The following is a 25,613-nucleotide window of genomic DNA, read 5'->3' as shown; positions in this document are numbered from 1 at the left end:
CGAGCCCCGAGCCCTGAGCCCTGAGGCTGCCTAAAAGCTTACCTTGACCCCCATCGTGGCGAAAGAGCAGAGTAGCCACATTGTTATTCGAATTATTTCATCGGGTGGTTAAAGGGGCAGGCTAACATGAGGCATCCTAACCTCTCCCCAGTAGAGTGTGGGCCAGCTCCTTCGACAGTCCGAATACTGTATCAAGGAACATAGACATCAACAATATGGTAAAAAGTACAGGCACATCGCGTCATAGGCCAAAGGGCCCAAGTTTGCGAAGCCTAACTCCTACGAAGCTTAGAATAAAGTTATGATAGCCTGCTTATTTTTCAGTTTAGAATTAAATACGCAATGTGAACGAGTGGTAGCGAGTTTAGTCCCAAACTGCCTGAACAACCTACCTCCTATAGGGACGAGTCGATCCAGAGGCCAACTCATCCCTCCCACGATGGAAAGCGGGTCCGGCCTCCTGGTCACCTGAATACTTGCCCCAACACCATTGCAGTAAAGAGCAATCTAGATTATTTAATTCGACTCCATAGCCATGGTACTACTCAGAGGGACATAGAGGTGGGTTAACAAAATGCTTCCCAGCCTCCCCCCAAGAGGCAACTGAACTCTCCCTGGCAACTCTTAGGGGGGATTTTCATCCCCTCCAAGCTGACGGTAGTGAATGAGGGCTGACATATGCTGATGACATTTTTTTTTTATTTTTTTCCAGTTGCATATCAAAATAAAGCACGACAACGCAAAATGGAAGAACTAAAGGACTAGGTGGGGTAAAGTGCATTTGAGAGATCGACGGCAAAAAAGAAAGAAATTGGCTCAAAGAAAAGGTGGAGAGACATCCGGCTCATTAACGATATCACTGAAGGCACCAAGAGGATAACTGACTAACAAATGCAAACGAAGACAATATAGGGAGCCATCGGTCGGTGGGGTCGTCGATGATGGGTTCGGCTCTGGCGGCGTGAACCGTAAAGCTCTGGATGACGGCAATCCCCTCGCCTGAAGCTGACCCCATAACTCCCTACGTCAAAACCCCTAGGCCAGCCATAAAAAAAGGAGAGAAAAAGAAAAGAAAGGAGAGACCCCAAAAGCAAATGGGCACAAAAGATAAACATAAGGCAAAAATGATAATGTTATTGACAGCATGAAGCCGTAAGCTTACAATGAACAAATTACAACGTGAAGCAGCAAGTTACCACATAAAGCCGCAAGCTTACAATGACATACAACATAAGTTAACTAAATACAACAGAAAGTCATGCAGGTACAAGCAAACCAAAGCCTGATCAAATCATATTCCAATAGAAGTGGCAGAAAGGGATCTCCATCATTACGATGTGCTAATAATGCCAGAGGATACCTAAAAGAAAATCAACAAGGGATGTAATGAGGCGTCTAATTAGGCCGTACGGTGATAGCAACTGCCAAGACACCACTGTCTTTCCAATTAAAATGCCTCCCAAGTGCAGAAGGTGTTTGATTGTTTCTAGGGAGAGTCCCAAGGTCGAATTCACATGAATTAAAGCTTTTAAGAATTGAATCGTGATACTTTTGCAACTAGAGTGAAGATGCCCTTATTTATTAAAAAGAACTTGGAAAAATAATAGTGAAGAGGATCAAAGAATGAAACCAAACTCTCGGCCATTGAATCTGAATCAATTTGCACAGGTGTGAAAACGAGAAAATGGAATTCTAATTTTTTTTTTTTCTGAGAAATGATTTAATTGGAACAATTTATCTAACTTTGATGAATCCCTCAGATTACTTTCAATAATACTTAAAACTCGATGGTTTGAAGAATGTACTTAAAACAATTCTTAAACGTCTATGAAAACTTTTGTCAAACACCTAGGCTATGGGTTTCTCTTTCATAGGTTGGTTTTAAAAGGGGGTTTGAGACTTTCAGATTTCCTTCAAACACCATTTCAATCAAGAACAAAGTGTCTAGATAGTGTATATAATTCATGCATTCACAGAATAATTTCTGAAATATCATCCATCGATATAATACCAAACTGACATGAAGTGTGCTAACAAAGACCAGGACCCTACACAACCCAAGAATCCACCGTGCCCTTCAGTCGACGATGAACCAAGGATTGGGCTAAAAACAATATCATGCAACAGATGGTAGAAATTCTCTAGATACTACTTACTAAACGCGATAGAAATCACAAACCTAGGAAATAAAACCCCTTCAAAGGATTCCCGAGCCTAGATTTAGAAAATTAATCATACGTAGTATTTTTGAAACCAATAATGCAAAATACAAAACATAACAAACTTGGATCGAAAAAGTAAAATAAATAGAATAGAATCTCTAAAATCTGCTTTACTCTAAAAACCCTTTTCTAATTTTTCTACACACTGAATCCTCCATGCTCCCCCTTCTTATCGTCCCCATTGTGTAACACCCCGCTCCTTCTTTCTGACGGTAGCAAATTTCGAGGACAAAAATTATGTAACAATCTGCCCCTTCTCTCCAGCGATTGCAAGCCTCATTATTCGTGCTGAACCTGGATGACGTCTTTCTAAAGATATTATGAGAATTCTAAAGTACGCCCAGTGTTTTAAATGTACTGAAAATATTTATATGAGGTATTTCCAGTCTTACTGAACTAAGCTCCAAAAATATTTATATGAGGTATTTCCAGTGTTACGTCCAGTATTTGTATTTTTGAAGAGCTCCAAAAATATTATATTTGTCGGAAATTATTTAAATATTATTATTAAAATGATTTCAGTTATTTAAAATATTATGAGATTTGAATTATGTTGAAAACTCTAATTAATTAAATGGTTTTATTCTATTAAAGATATTAAATAAGACTTCTTCATTTATTAATGATGAAGCACTATTATCTTATAAACTAAAGTTTAGTTTAAATAATATTCTACCTTAATTCTTCTCAATGCTTTTAATTAAGTTAATGTTTACATATTTTCAAATCAGTGTTTTAATCCTCCACTTTTAGATCGTTTTGAAAATCCCAAGATAAAGGATCAGGATTAAAACCCAGACCCTCTCTCTCTCCTCCCTCCTTCAGCTCACGCGGGCAACAACCTCTCTCCCTCACCCGATTCCCTCTCTTAGCTCGCCTAGCCCCATGCCGCCATCGCAGCCACGCCGCCAGCCACCAGCACACCTTCAGCCATCACCGGTGACTGCCCCACCGAACCCAGCCCCTCACGGCAGCCCTCTCCCTCTCTTTCCCGAAATGGGTTTTCCCACACGGGTTCCTTACCCATCTAGCCACGATGCATCGCCGTTGCCAGTTGCCAGGCCACCGAGCACCACCACGAGCCCCCTGAACCCCCCCTTCCTCCTCCCCTTGGCCAAGGCCCATAGCCTCCCTCACATGCACAGGCTATCTCCCTCACACGCATGGGTTTCTCCCAGTCCACAGCCGTACGTGACCACCCACGACATCCAACCGCTGTCTCGAGCTCCCTCTAGCCACCATCGGCCTACCCCAACCACCCATAGCCCCGATCTGCCCCTCACGCACTCCCTCCTCTCTCATGGAATCTCCCTCATGCATGGCACAGATCTGCCGCCGTAGAGCCACCTCTATGCCACCATCACCTCGATGAGGTCCTTCTAAGCCCCTCCATGCTCAGCCCCTTCCAGAACCACCACTTTACGTGGTGGATAGCCACTGTGCGTGGCTAACCGCCACTATACACGGCTAGATATGCCGTGTTACGCCCCTCGCCACCACCACGAGGTCACCGTGAGCCATTCTAAAACCACACTTAGCTATCTGAACGCCCAAACAGCCACTCTACGTGGGTTAGCCGCCACGTACAACCCTTCCGATGTCATCGAGTGTGACGATCAGCGAGCAACGCACGAGTTATCTCGTCAATGGTACAACCCTTTATCCTTTGTTATTTATATTATATGTTGGTTGGTTGGTTAGGTTGTGGATTGTGCTGTTAGTAATTGTGATGTACCGTGTAGTGAAGTGTTGGGCGTATCTGTGTTGTATGATGTGTAGTGTTGTGGACTGTGCTGTGAAGTGTGGTTGTGAAGTATGTGCTGTAGAGATGATGTGGCGTCGTGTGGATTGGGAAGAGAGCACATGTCAAGTGTACTCTTGTGGCATAGTGTGGGATAAATAGAGTATATGTAAAATATACCCTTCCGGTGTAAGGTGGAATGAGAAAAGTACACATGGAGTGTACTTGATGAGGCATAGCGTGTGTGAAGGGAGTACACATTGAGTGTACTCCATGTGGCGGAGTGATGCACCATATGGCGGGTGTGCCATAGTGGTGATGGGTCGTAGCGTGTATAGAGGGAGTATACGTGGAGCTTGCTCCATAAGGCATAATGATAAACCGTGTGGCGTGTCACAAAGATGAGAATGGTTGTGTGGTTGATGGCGTAGAGCGTGGTGAGTAGTGTCGAGAACTGTGGAACAATGTCCTGAAGTAGCCGTGATGTGGCCTGTAGTCTGAGGTGACAAGTGTCACCATGATTGACTTATGGCTGGGATATGTGTGAACTGGCAGAACAAGTGTAAGAGTGTGCAGCGGAAGCATGACTGGGGAATGTCACGAAGTGACATGATTACTGGCAGTCGTGCTTGTGATGGGTGAGGAGTTAGTGTAGGAATGGCGTAGCAGAAACGTGATGAGATGTCACAATGTGATAGGAGTATGTGAGGGACCGTACTCACGATGAGTTAGGAGTTGGCGTAGAAATGACGTAGTGGGATGTCAGGTGACGTGACACGGTTACGGTGTAGCTGAGGAGTAGTCTCAAGCTATATGACGTGATGTAAGACATCGTTGTGAATGGAGTATTATCGTGTTAAGTGTTGGGATGAACTATCAAAAGGGACGGGTAGCATGAAAAGTCATGCTAGCCGGGTTAAGAGAAGGTTGGTATCGGAGTATGGCGCTTGTCCCTACGAGCATGTGATCAACGTGTTATATGTTGGTCTTAGGTGATGAAGGGGTAAGGTACATGTGTAATCTAGTGAGACACATGTGTCGGACGGATTCACCATATGTAATGGGTAATCTATCCTAAGAATGATCACACGATGCTTAAGTCTCAGAGTCAGCTTAGAGTTGTGTGGCGTGTATGGATGAAAATGAGGATTTGTGTGAGCTAAGGTGCATGGAGGTAGTGACGGATGTATTGTCTAGGATTGGGATGCGTGACTCCGTCGGTTGGAATCATGAGTTGGAATGTGGTCAATAGGAAGAGTAAGATTAAGGTCTCAGTGTCTTAATCCTAAGGTGAATCATGGGTTCACTTTAGTGGATGGGCACTCAAGATAAGACCTTGAGTTTGGAAGATGTAGTGACCGTAAGTGGATCCCAAAAGTTTTAACAAAATAAGAGGCCCGTAAGAGCATGGGATAAAATGAGAGTGTTCCAAGTGAATTGTAGTTTATGTCTTTTAAGTTTAGTTGCTTATGCATTAGATAAAGAATGACGTCAAGGTTATGTGTATGCATGTAGGTTGTCATCTGATACGCACATGAATGGACTGCATGATATGAAAGAAGCATGGAGTCCAGGTAAGTATTAATTTCATACTCTTCTAGAGTTTTCTAAAAATATATGAAAATGAAAATGAAAATGAAATGCCTTCTCTTTACGATGCCTTACGAGACACGAAAGATGTTTTACGAAAAACGTGCTAAGTATAAGTGTTCAAAGGTATACGTATGTACAACCCTCCTTGGTAGCCCCTTTTTACGCATCCAAAAGTATTAATTTCACCTGACATACCGTTACGTCATTTCTTCCCCAACTCCTAACTCATCGTGAGTACGGTCCCTCAAGTACTCTTGTCACATTGTGACATCTTGTCACGTTCCTGCTACGCCGTTCCTACACTAACTCCTCACCCATCACAAGCACGAGTGCCAGTAACCATATCACTTCGTGTCATTCCCTAGTCATGCTTCTGCTGCGCACTCTTACACTTGTTTGCCACTTCACACATATTCTCAACCATAAGTCAATCACAGTGACACTTGTCACCTCAGACTACAGGCCACATCACAATAACTTTGAGATACTATTCCATAGTTCCCGACACTACTCACCACACTCGACGCCCATCAACCACACAACCATCCTTTTCTTTGCGACATGCCACACGGTGTATTGCTACACCTCATGGAGTACACTCCGCATGTATTCTTCCTATTCCACATTACGCTAGGAGGCTATATTTTACATATACTCTCCTTATCCAACACTACGCCACGAGAGTACACACTCTCTCTTCCCAATCCACACCACGCCACAACTACCATCGTCAGGGTTGACAAGTGCGTTGTTCGTTGTCCGGCATGGCCAGTGGTGTCGGAAGCCACTAGCTTGGGCGGTAGTAGTCACTACCGCGACTTTACAACGTGATTATCTCAGGGACCAGATCTAGGATTTTGGTGGGTAGGTGTGGGCTATGCGAGGGTGGCCGACATGGTGGGAGTTCATGGGTAGCGGGTAGCACCGCGTACGGTGGCGGTCAGCCACGTGCAGTGGCTGTCTTGGCCACTGGAGGTGGCTAGAGGTGTGGATCTAGAAGGGGCTGAGCATGGAGGGGCTTGGAAGGACCTTGACGAGGTGATGGTGGCGTCGGGGTGGCATCACGGTGGCTCTACGGCAGCAGATCTAAGCCACGCGTGAGGGAGAGCCCGTGAGAGAGTGAGATAGAGTCGGCATGCGTGAGGGTAGATTGGGGCTATGCGTGGTTGGGGTAGGCCGATGGTGGCCAGAGGAAGCTCGAGACGGTCACTGGCCGCTGTGGTGGCGACGCACGACTGTGGAAAGGGAAGAACCCGTGCGTGAGGGAGGAGTTTCATGCGGCTGAGGAAGGGCTATGGGCTATGGGCTATGGGCTATGGGCTTCGGGCCAAGGGAAGGAGGAAGAGGGAAGGAGGAGGAGTCCGGTGGTGGTGCTTGGTGGGGCTGGAATCGGCGCACGGCAGTACTAGGGCCGTTGGTGTAACACCCCGTATTTTAGTGTATTTTTAATTGCAAGATTATTTGTTATTAATTTAAAAATTGATTCTCTTGTTTTAAATTTTCAGATTTTAGTAGGTTTATTTTTATGATTTTTTTTAACTTGTGAAAATTAAATTTGACATGTTTTCTTAATATTAATTATTATTATGCATTTAAATTTCTTTTTATTTTAAATTAATTTATTGTTAGGTTTAATTATTTATTTTCATTTTAATCACTACGTTTGAATTATTTTATTTTACTTGTTTCGAAATCGTTTCCGTTTGATCATTTTTATGACCCAAGATGTGAGGATTGGACCTCATTTATTTTCCTCACTTTTTATTTTCCTCTTTTTATTTTCTTCCTCTTTTTCTTTTCTCCTCATTTTTTTTTCTTCTCCCCTGCTTTCCTGCGCGACGCCCCCTCCCTCTCTCTCCCCGTGTGTTTTTCTCCTCTCGACCCAGCCACCGCCGTGCACCGCCGTGACCGTCATCGCCCAGCCCATTTGCTTCCCCATCGGCCAGCGACCACTACCCTCCGATCTCAGCCCCTAACTCGCCGCCATTCTCCTCCACGAGCAGCTTAAAGCCGGGCTTTCTTTTCGCTCGCGCGCCGCCGTCGCGCCACCTCTGGCCACCATTTCTTAACCACTTCATCCTCGACCTTCCAGCTACCTAATGCACCCATCCTTGGATCCGATCTGTCACCGGTGAAGCCCATCTATCTCCATCTCTGATTTGAGCATTTTGGCCTTCAACCGCTGCCCACTCCCAACCACCACCACCACTAGCTTCACCGACATTCCTAAGCCCTACCCTAGCAATCTCGGGTCTTGGTTTGTCATCGTTCAAAAGTGAGTTTTTGAGACCCATGGCCACAGTGCATTTGGCACTGTTTTGTTGCTGCGTTGCCGCTTCTAGCACCTCCGTGATCTTTCAAAAATTATATTATAGCATTGTAAATATTTTCCCAAAAAACTTTTGAGATTTAAATGTATTTCTGCGCTAACTCTTATTTACCGTTATTTGGTTGGTTGTGCCGGACTGAGTCCGAGGAGTAAGGGGGTCAATTGGATTGGATGATGGAGTATTTGTGTGATTGGTTTATGCTATGAAATTTGTTAGCTGTTTCGGGTTTAAATATTGGTGTTTTGAGTTTGACGTTGGTCATGGTGGATATTGGTGATTTTTAGGAAGTGATGATATATTTTGGGATTATGAGGGTTTTAGGTTTTGAGAAATTAAAATAGGTTATTTTAGAAGTTTAGGCTTAAATATCGAAATCCGTGATTGATTGAAAACTTACGAAAATTATGTGATTATTTTTATAGGTGACGATTTATAGTCAACTTGACATTTTTGAGAAAAATTCTGAAAATCTAAGTTGTCCAGGTAAGATTCATATACTAGTTTTGCATAAAGGAAATAAAATGAGGTTAACTTTGAAAATAAGCATGTTTGTTTTTTAAAAGAAATCTGAAAACGACCTCAGATGTTTATTCTACATATGCATAAATTCTATATAAGAGAAAATATTTGATGTCATGACTAGTGTAGACATGAGCTAATTTTGTGCATTCTGTTTTTGAACTATGCAAAATGAGTGAATATGAAAATCTAAAAGTTTTTGCTATGAATAAATGAAAATGTTTTTGATTCTGTTTATTTCGAACATGTGAAATGATTTGAAACTATTCGGTATTTTGTTTTGATATGACGTGTCATCTGAAAACCTTGGCATGAAGTTCTGATTCGGTATTTGAATGTGATCTGGTTCCGATGATGTTCCGTTCTGTTTCTGTTAAGGCCCAGCCACAGGTATAATGGTGGTTTATAACCCTACCACGGGGATGAAACATGAAATACGGTCTTGCCACGGGTATAATGGTGGTTTATAACCCTACCATGGAGGTGAAACATGGTATACGGCCCAGCCACGGATATAATGGTGTTTATAACCCTACCACAGGGGGTTAAACATGGTATTTGTCCCGATGTGATGCTATGAGATGATATGAATATAATGTTTCAGTTTGAATATGCCAAAGGACTTTCTTTTTAGGAACAAGTTTGTTTTTCTGAAAATTTCGCTCTGATGTTTTGTAACAAGTTTTGTTTATACATTCTGAAAGAAAATATGTTGTTTCTGCATTCTGAAAGTAAATGTCTTGCTCTGCATACCGAACTTTATAAATGCTCATGTTTACATGCTAGTATATGCTCTCTGCTTACTGAGTTGTTGATAACTCACCTCTTATCTCCATAATATTTTTCAGATATTTTGCTGTTATCCAAAGTCATTAATTGGCGGTATGTTTTCCCACCATTGATATAATCCGTTCGAATGTTTTTTTCATAAGTTTAAATGCAAATAATGTGTTTGAACGATTTACGGGTACTGTTCAAACACATCATCTTAATGTTTAAATATATATTTTTTTATTATTAAATGAAAAGTACAGTTAGATCATATGTATTAGTTATATATACTATCATATATATACTAATATATACTATCATATATTTAGTAATCTATACTAAATATCATAGATATAGTATAGTTTACTAAAGTATACTATAAAAATATAAGATGATAGCTATTAGTAACATATATTATCGTATATATTAGTAATATATACTATATCATATATATCGTATCATATATATTATACTATTCTAAATTAGTATAAAGGAAAAATATTAGTAATATATACTATATGATATATAGTAATCTATACTATATATCGTATATATCGTATCATATATATTATCCTATAGTACTAAAGTATAGTGGAAAATATAAGATCATATGTATTAATAATATATATTCACTTATATATAGCCTTAAATATACTAAGATCACATGGTAAAGTATAGAGAAATTTATAAAATAATAGTATATAAGTAATCTATACTCTCTCTATATATATATATATATGTTGTATAGTATCATATATGCCTTATATAGTAAAGTATAATGGAATATATAGTATGATATATATTAGTTAAGTATAAACTCATAGCATATAGTACTATATGTTATCATATATATTACAATCTCATATATAGCACTTTGATAGTAAAGTATTATGATATATTACTACTATACTATAATAAAATATATATATATATATATAAGTTATTATATTTTCATTTAAATTATTATACTATAACGCCCCGACCCCACACGGGTCGGAGGGTAGAGTCAGCCTGCCTTTAACTTATTTGTAGATTTGAGCCAATATGAGATGATCCCATTACATAGGAAAGATATTGAGACTGAAATAGGTGATGCGACAGTTGATCAAAGTGTTAACTCATCTGAAGTATCTACAGATTATGAAAGCGAATCTATAGATGAAATTGATACAGATGATTGATCGGTTTTGTGTTCACATTATACAATATCTAGTAATTATGCCACCAAAGAGGAAGGAAGTTCACATCCCATCTCCACCTCTTCCTAGCTCTTCGTCTGACTCACCATTAGAGACTGACTCTACGGAATAAGGTAAATAGCTAATACTCATTTTTTTAATTAAGATATATGATAATTTATACAAAGTAAATAACTAATATTATTTTATAGAGATAACAGTACAATCTCATCACGGACGAAACACTACTAGAGGCGTGATGTTGGAGAAATATCGTAAAGTAGGTAAGATTAAGGTTAACATTCCTGATGAGTATACCGGAGGTGAGGGACAACAAGCAGCTTGGCTTGCTTCACATGTGGGTGCTCTTATACGGACTTATGAACCTTTGGCTATGAGTTCATGGCATAAAGTCTCACAAGATATGAAAGAACTTATAAAGAAGTGTTGTTTGGTACGTAATATTTAAATAATAAATTTTTATTGATATTATTTATATTCTAAATGATAATATCTTTGTGTATATACTTTTACAAAAATGATTTTGAACTAAATTTTAGTCGAAGAGAGAAGTGTAGGACTGTCGAAGAGTTGATGTGTAATGCATTCCGCAAGTATAAGGCGAGATGTCACAAGTATTACAAGAAGTACAAGAAATAGGAAGATGCACGACAGGATCATTTTCAGGATGTTCGACCTGAATAATGGGAAAAACTTTGCGACATGTTTGATGATCCATCATATAAGGTAAATTAAATGAATTCTTTATGTGTCATATTTGTAGTTTTTCACTTACTAACTTTTACAACTTCTATGCAGGAGCGAAGCTCTATAAACAAAACGAATATATCAAAATTAAAGATTCATCATCATGCAAGCTCAAGATCTTTCCATTGACTCTCTCAGAAATTGGTTGTAACACCCGAACCGTGTCAAACTCATTTTATTTTTGTTTATATTTATAACTATATTTATATTTTTTTTTCACACGTTAATTTCTTTCCCGCATGTTTATTTATTTATTTCTAATTCCGTCTATTTTTTTTTAAATCCCGTAGGGTTTCCTCTCGTCCACTCCTTGCACACACACACGATCATGCACACACGTCTTTTTTTTTCAACACTCTCCACACGTACGTCTCTCTCGTATCTCTAGGGTTTTCGTATCATATATACTCACACTTTGGCCTTAGAGAAACCGCACTGTTACGTTCACTGCCCCCATACGAAGTCGACGCAAACCACGCTTAACTCCCTCTCGTTCACTGCCTCTCCGCATTCTCAGCTCTATGCTCGTCGACTTTGCCACCTTAAAACCTCCACCACAAACCACCAACATCGAAAGATAACCCACTTCGGAAATCTCCACCACGCATGGCCAGCAGAGGGAGATCATCATCACGAGTCACCCTCTGTGCGTAAAAGCCTCACGCCGCTGCCCTGCCACTCGAAGTCGTAGCCCAGCAATTCCTCCTCTTTGCAAACAGCGCACCCCTTCTCAGCCACCGTGGTACACCTCACCACCGTGCCCAGCCACACGGAGCTATAGCCCAACGCCCCGTAGCCGCTACTGCAAGCCTCGGACTGCTCTGTTTTGGTATCCAAAAACAGAGCATATTCAGCCATCTTGAGCCGTTGAAATCACCCTCCACCGAAAGCTCCTCCGCGCTGTGCCCCCACAGAAATTGCCAAGGAGGACGTCTCATCACCCCAATCCACCACAAGCCGCCTCAAGTTTCCCTGATAAGCTCACGCCATTTCTTGTTGGTGTCTCCGTCCTCTCGGTCTCTCCCTCTTTCTCTCAACATGTTCCTCTTTTGCTCGTCGTCCTCTCTTCCTCTCTCAGCCAGTGACCAGGCGCCACCCCACATCTTCCGTAGTCTACCGCTAGCTCCACGCAGTCGTGCCGCCATCTCTCCGTAAGTGCTGCCGCTGCACTGTTGTTGAGTTTTCTTATTTTTGTTCTCTAGTAGTTCATTACAAGATGTGCGTATATATATGTATATGTATTTTTACGTGAACTATAGTAGGATGTATTATTACCTTTTTACCCCTTAAAGCATACGTCTAGATTTATTGTTTCGAGTGTTTAATTTTATGAGTTTATATTATGTACTTTGGATTTTGAAATCATGGGTATATAACGTGGATTGCATGTGATTTTTATTTTTAGACTTAGGCACATGTGGGTTTATTTTGTTAAGTTGTTTTTGTAAAAACTTGATTTTTTTAACGAAATATTTTTTATGAAAATACTGATGAATTCTTAAAGTGATTGGTAAGTGCAAAATCTTATTTTAAATCATTTTAAAAGAATATTTTTGATTTAAACAAAAGTATGATCATCTACTTATAATGATTTCGATATAGTTACGCTATTTTAGTTTTATAAATTATAGTAAGATCTCAATTGTAAATAAATTGGAATTTAATGTTTTAATCAGAGTTATTATGTTGGATATTGATGAGTTAGAAAGTGATGTTGGTATTTTAGGAATAATGAGAATTTAGGTTTTTGAGGAATTAAAATAGGTTATTTTAGCATCTTAGGCTTAAATATTGAGATACGTGTTCGATTGAAAATTTATGAAAATTACGTGATTGTGTTATAGGTGAAGATTAATATTTGTTCGGCATTTTTGAGAAAATTTCGGAAAAGCTAAGAAGTCCAGGTAAGCGGGGTTCCTATACTAGATTTTGCATTAAAATAAAATGAGCTGAGGTTATTTTTAGAAAATATACATGTTTGATGTCGAAAAGAAATTTGAACTACCTTAGTTAATTGTTCTGCATTACTCATAAGATTTTGTTTAAGAATAAATTATTTTCTGTCATGACTGGTGTAGACATGAGCTTATTTTTCACATTCTGTTTCTGAACTTTGAAAAGAGAGTAAATATGAAATTTTGTGCATAAATTATGATGTGATATGATTTTGTTCTGTTCTGAAGATTTTCTGTACTCTGATATGATCTGATGTGATTTCTAAAAACCTTTAGCATAACATTCTGTTTCTTTTTCTGTTCCGTTCTGACCTTACCACGGGTGTAAAACTGTGGCCTCTGTTCGGGTTGGTACCAACTTTTTTGTTTTTGGTGTACCCACTTTGGAAACAAAGTGATTTTCTGCATGGTCTTTCCTATGTGCACATTCAGGGCTCCGAGAATGAATAAGGGTAAGATTCACATTCTGTTTCTGCTCGGTTAGCTACCCAGGTTTGTACAATCCTACCACTAGGGTTAAACATGGTATTTGTTCTGATATGATAAGATAAGATGTGATGTTTCAGTTTATGCTATGCCAAAGAGATTTTGATTATGAATATTTTTTAACTTTCGCTTTGATATTTTTTATAACATGTTCTGACGCTGCATTTTGAAAACATTATTCTGATTCTGCATTCTGAAAGAAAATATTTTTGTTCTGTATCCTAAATTCTGTAAATGCTCATGTTTACACACTAGTATATGTCCTCTGCTTACTGAGTTGTTGATAACTCACCCCTTATCTCCATATATTTTTCAGATAATTTTGATGTTTCAGCTGGAGAACAAGAGTAGAAAGTTTTAGCAGGTGTGATAATCAGAGTGGAATAAGTACCCGAGGGTACAAGTGCTTATTTGAGAGTAGTAGTTAGTAAACTGAATTTATGTTTCGGGTATTTTGATTTGATGAATTAAGGATAATTTCAAGTTTTAGAGAATTTTTAATTTATGTTATTGAGTTTTTCTTTATTGTCCCCATGGAGGAACTTAGATATTTTAATTGATTAAATTGATTAACATTTTATTGGATTTTCCATATTTTATAGTTGTACTATTTAAGTTGATTTGAGGTATTAAGAGTTAACTCTCCGAACCTCCGGGAACGGGGCGTTACATGGTAATATAATTTTTTTTTAATTTTTTTTATTCTATGTAGTTTGTTTTTAATATAGACTTTATATCTTAACAATGTCTCTTGTAGAAAGTGTCAGACATCAATTTTGATCTGACAAAATTATATGCTGCATCACATACTAATAGTAATGGAGAGTGGACTCATCCCGATGCTCGTGAGAATTATGTAAGTATTATAATTTCTTTTAATTAACCATATTTAAATTATTGTGTCAATATTAATTTTATATGTTGTGTGTAGGATAAAATGGTTGCCCTCCATGCTGAAACTGCATCAGATCATAATTCATCAACAAGTAATGTTGAAATTTTTACACAAGTTCTGGGTCAACGATCGGGCTACTTGAGGGGTTTGGGTCGCTGTGCAAAGCCTTCAAGCTCTTCATCAACGTCAAGCACTATTGCCATTGCGTTAGAGAATGCAAATTCTAGGATCGAAGAATTGATGGCAAAACAGCAGGAGTTAGAGGCTCAATTGACGAAACAAGCAGACATGAAGATGCACATAAAACAACAAGAATATCAACAAAGAGAGCTGCAACTCCAAATGCAAGAACAACAAAGACAGATGCAGTTTCAAATGTAGATGCTTATGCAACAATTCCGGCCTCCAAATAATTGAATTTCATTAGAAGTGGTTTTGCATATTGAACAATTATATATCACGTACTGATAATTTTATTAGTATTATTATTAGTATTTTATTTATTTAGTTCTGGCTTATTAGATTAGTATTATTTATTTTGAACAATTTGTAATGTATTTTTTAAATATAAATATCTATTTGGTTTTGAATTAGTATTGTCCAAGAAAATAATAACCGTTCGAACTCTCATCAAACGTTCGAACATAGATAAATAGGACACAACCGTTCAAACATCGCAATTTAGAGTTCGAATTGTAAAAAATTTCGCGCCATTCGAACAGGTAATTCACTATTTACGTTCGATCATCAATTTTTTTGTTCAAACATTTCTTCATGTGTATTTGGTCGAACGGACTGGTATCGATCGACTGGTCATAAAATACCCGTTCGAACCGTTTCTCATTGTTCAAACGTTATTTTCAGATGTTCGAAGGCAATCGAACGGTTCATAACACGATTACAAGTTGTGAAAACTAAAGTACTACATATACTCGATTCTCACTGACTTGGGAATTGGATATGTCCCTCACTACACTGAGTCTCACTTATCTTTTTTATTACAAGTTGTCAGAGACCATTTGTGGAAGTACATAACAATTCCACAAAACTGTAAATTTGATAAATTTAAGTATGTATATATATATATATATATATAGATATATATTATTTTGTCTAATGACTTCCCTAAAAACTGAAATATTCTGTATCAAAAAACTATTATGAAAAAAAAAATCCCTTTTTTGCTTTTCTTACTTGTGTTTTACATGAATTCTTTAATGGGCGGGGAGACTAGCCGAATAAAGGGGTGAAAATTTGGATCTAAAAAGTTGGGCAAAACAAGAATTTATCGGCAATTATAATTGGGTCCTGCATGCTTAGCATCGGATGCATAAAGTTGGGCTGGAAAAGTACTCCAAATGTTTGGCATAGAAGTGACATAGAAGAGACAAATGAGATCAGTTTTATCAGTTCATAACAGGCATGCATGGCTTTCTGTACGAAGGAGAAGATCATGATTTGAAGTGTTTGTCGAGGAATTAGTATCACGTGGTAATTAGCAACAAATGTTTTCCATTTTCGTGCGGTACCATTCAATTCATGCGCAGGTAAAAAGTTATAAACTATTAACAGCACTCTTATTAAATTAGTAAAAAGTTAAATTTAATAAAAATTTAATTATTGAACCATAAAATATATTATATTAAAATAGTTATATTCTAAATATTTGAAATATAGTTACAGTAATTTTTAGAGTTATTTCTAAATTTGAAAGACACTGTTTATTCATCAAATCCATTTTATATCATTTGTTTCTCTCTCTCGAGGTCTCCATCAATGTATTTCTAGTTTCTATTTTTAATCCATAATTTAATTAGAATATAATTAGTAATTAATATATAATATTATGAATAGTAAAATATGATAAAATAAAATAATTTCATAATTAATAAAATTAAAATATTTTTGAAATTGATATATTAATTTGAGTTAGTGATATATTAATTTAATAAGAATATGATTATTAATTAATATATAATAGGTAGAATAGTAAAATATGATAAAATAAAATAAATTAATAATTAAAAAAATTAAATATTTTTGAAATTATTAGTTATTCATTACTATATAATAAATAAATGTATAATCTAATGTAGAGATTTGATATGAATAATTAAAATCAAATTTATCTTATATTATTTTTTTATTATATAATGAAAAAATAGTTATTCTAATGTGAAGATTTATGTGAATGAAATAGCTAAAAATCAAATTTTTCTTACATTCATAAAAAATGTCCTTTTAACTTTAGCTAATCCAATGAAAGTGCTCTAAGTGAAAGGATATTAATAAATTTGAGACGGGATAGTTATGTGTGTGGTTACCGACTCTTCTAAAAATTAAAAAAAAAAAAAACTCTTAAATAGGTAATATTTTTATTTTCTTAACATATATATATAACGTCCATCTTCGCTTATTAAAATAAAGAATGTCGCCGAGAAAAAAAAATAAAGAATGTCAAAGAATTATAGAGATCAATGGATCAAGATACATGAAGTGTTCCAAACTTTTGAAATTTAATTTATTGAGTACATGATAAGTTTCGTTTCTTTCCATAAAAAAAAAATAAAAAATTAGACAAAAAAATTTATAGTTATTTAACATGACGAAAATAAATAATGTGTCATAAATATTAATAGATAGATGCCATAATATTGCTGTTGTTTTATTAACGCATTTTGGGGTTTGGAGGTTTCAAAATCTTTCTGTCATGTATGTATGTGTCACGCTGAGAACGTCTAAAACTACCCATTTCAGGATAATTAAACGAACATCATCAATATTTCCGTTTCCTAAATGATCATCTCGTTTTTATTGCTATTGGTTCGAGAGTACCGTATCGTTTGATTAATACCCCAAACATGCAACTTCTGAATTTGGTACAACAAGAGCAATTTTGTTACTGGATGGTGAATGTGAATCGTATGCAAAGCCATGAGATGATGCATACTGATATAATGAACTAATTTTTGTACCCAAGGCTAGCAATTTAGTTTCATATATAATTGCAGGTACTTACCCCTAAACAGGCAATTGCTAGTATCTGGTTTCTTCTTAGTTTGTGCGCTAGAAAACACAGACGTTCTGGGAAGAAAAAGACTAAGACACCAGCATGCTAGATCTTGCAACTTCATTTCATAATTCAAGCATCATCACCATAATCGAATGTGTTGATCTTCCCTGTAGGGTCGATTCGCCAGGCCTATGGAACTACCTTCATTCTGGGAATATGTTTTCATTGCCACAGCTTGAGCTGCAGATGATGATTATTTTTGCAATCACGCATGCCTCCCATTACATTCTTAAGCCATATGGAGTCCCTCAATTCACCTCCCAAATTATTGTATGTAGTACTGTTGATCTCTTGATCCACTTCAATATTTATCTTACTTGAACATGTTTATAATATGGTCTTTTTGATATCCATATACCCTTACATGATACTTAATATATATATATATATATATATATATATATATATATATATATATATATATATAAGTGTGTGTGTGTGTGTTTGAGGCTACGTACATACTAATAGAAATGTATACAATGTTTTCCAAATATTTATTCCATTGAATGCAACGATTACATAATGCCTTAGAAATCTTATATAGGCATATGATACAATAGGTAATGAGTAAAAAAGAATAAAAGTTTGTTATAACAGAAACAAAAGAGTGGAGATCTTGAAACTTCTAGAGCTGCTGAGGTGGATTTATTGCAGCTCCTTATTTTTTGAGTGTGCATCATTTTGATTTAGGTTAATATACCCCCTTGACTCTAATGGGGTGTCAAGCTTAGTAAGACTTGATCTGAGAATGAAAAAAGGATCAGCCACTAGTGGTTTAGTAAAAAGTCAGCTATTTGGTCTTTGCTGCTGCAGAATTGAACTTGTAGCGTCTTGGTAGCAACTGATCTGTCTGGCACGAAATGAAAATTTATATCGATATGCTTGTGTGAGAGTGATACACAAGATTTGAAGTCAAGTATGTTGTCCACAAATTATCACACCATAAAACAGGTGGCTGTGAAAGTGAGAAACCAAGCTCCTTGATCAAGGTTTGCAGCCATATGAGTTTTGCAGTTGTATTGGCCAGAGACTTATATTCGACCTCAGTGCTGGAACATGCAACAGTATGTTGCTCTCATGGACTCCATGAAATAAGATGGTTTCCCAGAAAAATACAAAAACCTCATGTGGATCGCCTATCATCTGGGCATCCTGTCCAATTGGCATCAGAGTATGCATGCAATATTAAGGCTGATTTTTTTGAAAGAAAGAGTCCATAATTAATGGTGGATTTTAGGTAACAAAGAATTATTTTCACTGCTGTCCCGTGGGAAAGTTTGGGTTCATGCATGAATTGACACTACTCATAAGGAGTTGATATGTACGTTGCCAAGAGAGGTAAGATAGGTTTATTTTGGGAATGGTATTGGTTTCAGTAGTGAGCATTTTTGGTGGAGGTATTTGTGTTCCATCAACATACAAAAAAAGATCTTGTCCTTGTAAGGAAAATGCTAGGTACATCGTTAATTGGTCCCGTTTCGATTTCCTGCTTGACGTGGAGCGGCCATTGTGGCATTCTTTAATTTTTTTAATTCACAGCCCCTGCCCCGCAGTGACTACCCATACCCTACCTTCATCTCCCCTGCCCTGCAGTGACTACCCATCCCCTCCCCTCCATCTCCCCTCGCCTCGCCTCCATCTCCGACCTCTTCTCCGACCGATTTTCGGCATCGTCATCATTCCAAGCCCCGCAGTTCGTCTCCCTGTCGAGTTCGTCTCCCCTCTCCTCCCTCGATGGTCTGTTGTTTCAGAAGGTGGTGTTCGGAGCCTGTTGGTTTATCTTGATGGTCCACTCCCACAAGAGTCTGCAATTGGGGCATTAAGGAATTTGGTTGGCTCGGTTTCTGTGGAGATTTTGATTTCTCTTGGGTTGCTTCCCCGATTAGTTCATGGGCTTAAACGTGGATGAAGAGATTGGTAGGTGAAGCCGGGTGCATTCCTCTGCTTGTCAAGATGCTTGAGGCTAAATCAAATAGTGTTAGCGAGGTTGTTGCGCAAGCAATTTCAAGCTTGATGATCCTTTCCTAGAATTGTAGAGAAGTTAAGAGGGATGATAAGAGTGTGACGAATCTGGTGCAACTGCGCGCTCGACCCAAGTCCACAGAACATTGCAAAAAAGTATGCAGTTTCCTGCATTGCATCTCTATCTTCCAGTAAGAAATGTGAGAAACTGATGATCTCATATGGAGGAACTGGAAAGAGGAAAACTAAAGAGTTTGTTTAGCAGGAAATAGAGAAAATTGCAAGTTTTTTATTTATTTATTTTTGTTAGTGTTTATAATCGTTGTTTCATTGTCTATATGAAACGAAGTAGTTGATGATATGAACCAAATGCACAAGCTTTCTAATCTATGCAATCAATGTTCTGTTATTTGTGGAATTATCGCTTTTAGATTTTTGCTTTCAGTTTCAGGTCCACATAAACTTGTAATGAGACCCTGGTAATTACGTACCCATCTATCTCCTAAAATTTCACTTGAGACTGCTGCCAAAATGCTATTAAATCAAACTTTGTGTACAAACTTGTAATTACTCATCTCGATGGGGTCGGAGATGGAGCGGAGGGGAGGGGAGACAAGATGAAGGAACTCGATGGGGAGACGAGCTGCGGGGCTGAGAATGACGACGGTGCCGGAAATGGGTCGAAGATGGAGGGGAGGGTAGTCATTACGGGGTAGGGGAGATGGAAGGGAGGGGATGGGTAGTCACTCAGGGGCAAGGCTGTGAATTAAAAAAATTAAAGAATGCCACAGTAGCCGCTCCATGTCAAGCGGGAAACCAAAACGGGACCAATTAACGGTGTCCATCCCTAGCATCTCTCGTCCTCGTAAATAGGTTGTAAGCTGAACTTTCCGTAATAAGTAATTTTCAGAGTTAAGTTTTATGGGTTACTAAATGTGAGAAGGAAGAAGGAATAGAGGTAGGAGGTGACCATGGGGAGGTTGCTGGGTTGGGGTCTTCTGCCATAGTGAAGAGAGAGAAAAAAAGAGGATCAGAGAGACTGCTAATCCAGCAGCATACCATAATAGAAAGGGAAACAATGTTTTCCAAATATTCCTTTCATTGAATGCAACCATTATATAATGCCTTAGAGATCTTATATAGGCATACGGTACGGCAGGATCTTGAAACTTTTAGAGCTGCTGAGGTGGATTTATTGCAGGTCCTTATTCTTTGAGTAAGCATAATTTTGATTTAGGTTAATACGTACGAGACTAATGAATTGAATATTCTTCGTGTGAATCAGGCGGGCATAATCCTCGGTCCATCACTACTTGGGCGTTTTGAACCATTCAAGATCTTGTTTGACGTTAGAAGTCAAGAAATAATTGGTATACTGGCTGCCTTTGGTCACTCACTGTATTTGTTTTTGAGCGGAGTGAAGATGGATATGACAGTGTTAAACAGGAGGGGAAGAAAAGCCTTATATACTGGTATTGCCTGCATGTTGTTCCCTTTGATAATTGGCTTCTCACTTGGACTGTCCCTTAAAAGATCTTGGCTCACCAAAGAAGAAGCACGTATTCTTCCATTTCTGACAGTACTTCATAGTTTAACTCCATTTCCGGTGGTCGTTTACCTTCTTGAGAACCTCAAGATCTTGAACTCTGAACTTGGCCAATTTGGCCTATCTGCAGCATTCGTTTCCGACGCGATTGGCTTGATTCTTCTTCTTCTTGCCAAATGGAGTAGGGATGCCATGGAGAATGGTAATTTTCACGCTATTTTTGTTGGAGCTTCAAGCATTATCTATCTCTTAATACATGTATTTGTTTTTCGACCCGCAATGGTTTGGATAGTCAAGCAAACACCCGAAGGAAGGCCTGTCAAAACCGTATACATTCACATGATCATGCTGCTGATGCTTGTGTGTGGCTTGCTTACTTATTCGGTTAATTTTACTTTCGTCACTGGACCTTTTCTTCTCGGTTTGGCGGTACCAGATGGACCGCCTTTAGGATCTGCCATTGTCAACAAGTTCAACTGCTTCACTCAACATGTGCTTCTTCCACTCTTTGTAACTATATGTGCTATGAAGGCAGATCTAGGTTTAATCAGCCTCAGTTGCAACTTGCTGAACATCTATATAATCCTCCTTATCGCGACTTTTGCTGCTAAAATGGTGGCCTGTTTGATTCCTCTCTTGTACTCCAAAATGCCCATAAATGATGCTCTAGCACTTGCTCTCATTTTGAGTTTCAAAGGTGAAGTTCAGCTCAGCATATATTCATACTACGGAGATGACCAGGTGATTATATCTTTATTTTCTCCTCTGCTTTTAAACTAGAAAAATGGATTCTTTTTCTAACCAAACGACAATAACCAAAACTAGGTCCAAGTTATACTAGACAAGGTGCTTTCAGTAACGATAGTTGCGATCCTAATTAATGCAACTATTGCACCAATCTTGGTGAAGTACCTGTACGATCCTTCAAGGAAATATGCAGGTTACAAGGAAAGGGATATCATGCATAACAGACGCAATGCAGAGCTTCGCATCTTGGTGTGCATTCACAAACCCGACAACATTCCTACGGTTATCAAACTTCTGGAAGCTTCAGGCCCGACAAGACAAAGACCTTTCACTGTTTATGTTCTTCACCTTATCAAACTGATTGGCCGAGCCTCCCCCGTTTTTATCTCCCACCAAACGCAGAAAAAGACTCTCCCCAAAACTTCCTATTCGGAGAATGTGATTACCGCATTTAATCGCTTCAAAGAAGAAAATCTGGATGGCATATCACTGTTGCATGTTTTCACTGCCATCTCTCCACCAAAGTACATGCGCGAAGACGTATGCACGCTTGCACTGGACAAGCTCGCGTCTCTCATAGTACTCCCATTCCACCGGAAATGGTCCCTTGATGGGTTTGTTGAATCGGAGGACTGTGCTATAAGGACTCTGAACTGCGGTGTCCTTGAACTAGCTCCTTGCTCCGTGGGGATCCTTGTTGATCGTGGCCGTTCAACTATTCCAGCAGATTCATCTTATTCTGTTGCAATGATATTCTTAGGAGGTAGAGACGATCAAGAGGCATTAACATTGGCGAAACGCATGGCCAATGATATGATGAACATCAAATTGACTGTGGTTCACTTTGTTGCATCTGGGAGTGAAAAGATTAGAGATTTGGGCGATTTGCTGGACCATGAGGTGCTCAAGGATGTTAAACTTAACAAAGTGAGTGGTGGATATGTGACGTATATGGAGGAGATGGTGGAAGATGGACCTCAGACGGCATTGATAATTAATTCTATGATAGACGAGTACGAACTTATTATAGTTGGGAGGCGGCAAAATGTAGTGTCCCCTCAAACATCAGGGCTTGCAGAATGGATTGAATTCCCAGAGCTGGGTATCATCGGAGATCTTCTTGCCTCCTCAAATAACAACACCAGGACATCCGTTTTGGTGTTGCAGCAGCAGCAACAACGACGACGGGCAATATCCTAGTCATGGTTAGAAAAGTGAGATCCATTTTAAAAAAGAAGATCTCTTTTTTAATAGATTCATTTCTGGTTTTCAAAAACTCTGCACATAGTTCTTAAGCTTACAATTAGCATTACTCATTTTGGTTGAAAATGAAAGAAGCCACACGGGATTGTGTAGTGATCTATTATTATCAATTCCAAATATATTTCGAGGCATCAAACATTATATTTTGTGAATTTATATTCTAGTTCTTTGATTCAAAATAAATTTCATTTTAAATTAAGAAATGTAAGTACTGTATTAGACCACTTCGCAAGCACCATCTTTGTTGTCCAAAAGCTAACTTCTCTTCTCTAATTATCGATCTCATCTACAGACATACTGTAACACCCGGGCCAGCACTAAGCCCATTTGAGATTTGTGAGTAAATGTTTTGGAATAAACTACGGGACTAATATTTTTTTTATTTTGGCAGAATATGATTTTATTTCATTGAATTTGATAATTAGGTTAAAAGGCTTTTTATGGGCCGAGAAATTTTTTGGTTAAGTTGGATTATTTTTTTTAGGTTGACTTGAGGCCCAAAACGTAGAAAGAAACCCATTTATTAATTTCTTACGTCACCCAAGATATGGGCCCAAATATCTAAAATGTGCCCTACCCAATCACCCAAAACCCAACCCGTGAGAACCAACGTCAGTTATTTTTTTGACCCCCACGACTCCACTCCCATAGTCCCATGCATGCACGTCTCTCTTTCACTCGTCTCTAGGGTTTTTCTTCTTTGTTTTTAAACACTTATATATACATGCTTTTTGCATGAAGAAACCTCAAGCCGCAACCTCTGTAACATCCGGACCCAATGAAGTTCAATTTGTTTCTTTTATTTATTTTGTTTTAGTTTATTCCTTTTATTTTTTTTTCACACGTTAACTACGTTAACTGCTACACGTTTCATTTCTTTCCGTCTATAATTTTTTTTTTATTTTCCACTTAAGTTTCCCTTTCGCCCACGGCATGCATGATCACACACGTCTCTAACGTTTTCTTTATCCACTCCATGCACACGCACGATTTTTTTTTCTTTCTCGTCCGCACACATGTCTCCTAAGGCTGCAAGGTTTCTATCTATGTTCAACCACCTTTATCTATATATAGTTATACTTTCTGCAAAACACAAAGCCGCAACATCCTCAGTTTCTTCCCACCGATCGAAAACCAGCCCAACGCCTCCACCAAGCAGGTACGTTCGCAGCAGGCCTGCACTGCGTCTCAACCTCCATCAAACCCTCCATTGAGTTCCAGCCACTGCTACCGTCTTCAACCACCGCTCCACTGTTGCAAACGAGCCAGCCCGAGACGCAGCTTGGCAATACTGCATCAGAAAAAAACCAACGCCGTGTGCACTCAGCCGAACGAAAACCACCCAGTGCGAGTCTTTCCCCTGCACGGCGGAAGCCACCAGTCAATGCCCAGCCCCTCGTGCAACCGTAAGCCACCGTATCTGTACCATGCACACGATGCCAACCACTGGCAGCCACGAGAAGTCATCCAAGTCATCCCCTGTTTTTGATCATCAAAACAGAGCTTTTTTTCTCCACTACGTAAGGCTCTTCTACGGGCTGCCCAACCACTAGGAGAGTTGCTGCGTGCAGCCGTCGCCACCTTTGCCCCGGGCCGCTATCACCCGCTGGAAATCAATCCTCCACCGCCCAGTGATGTCCAGCACCACCGTCCGAAGCCTCCATGCACGCCACATGGTGCATAATCTCCCTCTCGGTCTCTCTGTCTCTCACTCTCCATTTTCTCCCTCTTCCGTGCTTAACCCAGCTTGACAGCATGTCCGCCGCACGCCTACTCTCCAGCCGCATCGCCACTGCCTACCTAGTCTAGCCATCGCACGATGCCGCTTGTTTTCCCTCCGTGAGTAAGCCCCTACTTTGCACATTATTTTGTTTTCCGTAGGTTTTCTTGGTTTTCAAAGAAATGAAGGAAATTACATTAGTGCCCTTTTACTAAGTGTTATATTAATGTGCTTTAAAATTCTTATTATGTATTGGTACACTCTTATATAATTATGATTACAAAAAAATCATTTAAGTATTTTAATATGTTTTTTTTAAGTAAAGATTTATTTTAATAGTAAACAATATTGGTGTAATGTTATTTTTTACATTTTAGATATGTTTTAGTCTATTTAAAATTGTTATGGGTTATTTTTTAAAATATTTTGGAATAATTATATTATCCAGTATTAAACTTTATAGTTAGTTTTCAATAATAGGTTTGACTTTTAAATGTTTTAGTCATATTATTAAGTTAGCATTGACGATTTTAGAAAGTAATGATTTGTAATTTTAGGTTTTGAGGAATTAAATAGGTTATTTTATAAGTTTAGAATTAAATATCGAAATACGTGATTAATTAGAAATTTATGAGAATTACATTATTATTTTATAGGTGATGATTAATTATTGTTCGACGTTTTTGAGGAATTTCGAAAAAGCTAAGAAGTTCAGGTAAGCGGGGTTCATATACTACTTTTGCATAAAAGAAATGAAATGAGGTCGACTTTGAAAATATGCATGTTTGTTTGAAAAGAAATATGAAACGACCTCAAATGTTTATTCTGCATATGCATAAATTCT

At 38.4% G+C, this 25,613-nt stretch overlaps 1 protein-coding gene across 1 annotated transcript; it reads left to right on the top strand.

The window, feature by feature from the left end:
• The first annotated feature begins 20,110 nt into the window (after positions 1-20,110).
• On the top strand, positions 20,111-22,986 carry LOC108986506 (cation/H(+) antiporter 4-like). The gene is made up of 3 exons (XM_018959152.1): positions 20,111-20,191; positions 20,731-21,780; positions 21,865-22,986. The coding sequence occupies exons 1-3, from the start codon at positions 20,111-20,113 to the stop codon at positions 22,984-22,986; spliced, it is 2,253 nt and encodes a 750-aa protein (XP_018814697.1).
• The last annotated feature ends 2,627 nt before the right edge of the window (positions 22,987-25,613 follow it).

The sequence above is a fragment of the Juglans regia genome, chromosome 8, assembly GCF_001411555.2.
Source record: "Juglans regia cultivar Chandler chromosome 8, Walnut 2.0, whole genome shotgun sequence".
Lineage (NCBI taxonomy): Eukaryota > Viridiplantae > Streptophyta > Magnoliopsida > Fagales > Juglandaceae > Juglans > Juglans regia.
This window is presented reverse-complemented; position numbering and strand designations above follow the sequence as displayed.

Coding starts and splice junctions, on each gene's coding strand:
- LOC108986506 (XM_018959152.1), top strand. CDS start 20,111: ATGAAGGAACTCGATGGGGAGACGAGCTGCGGGGCTGAGAATGACGAC. Junction 20,192..20,730: donor GGTCGAAGATGGAGGGGAGG/GTAGTCATTACG, acceptor ATTTTGATTTAG/GTTAATACGTACGAGACTAA. Junction 21,781..21,864: donor CATACTACGGAGATGACCAG/GTGATTATATCT, acceptor AACCAAAACTAG/GTCCAAGTTATACTAGACAA.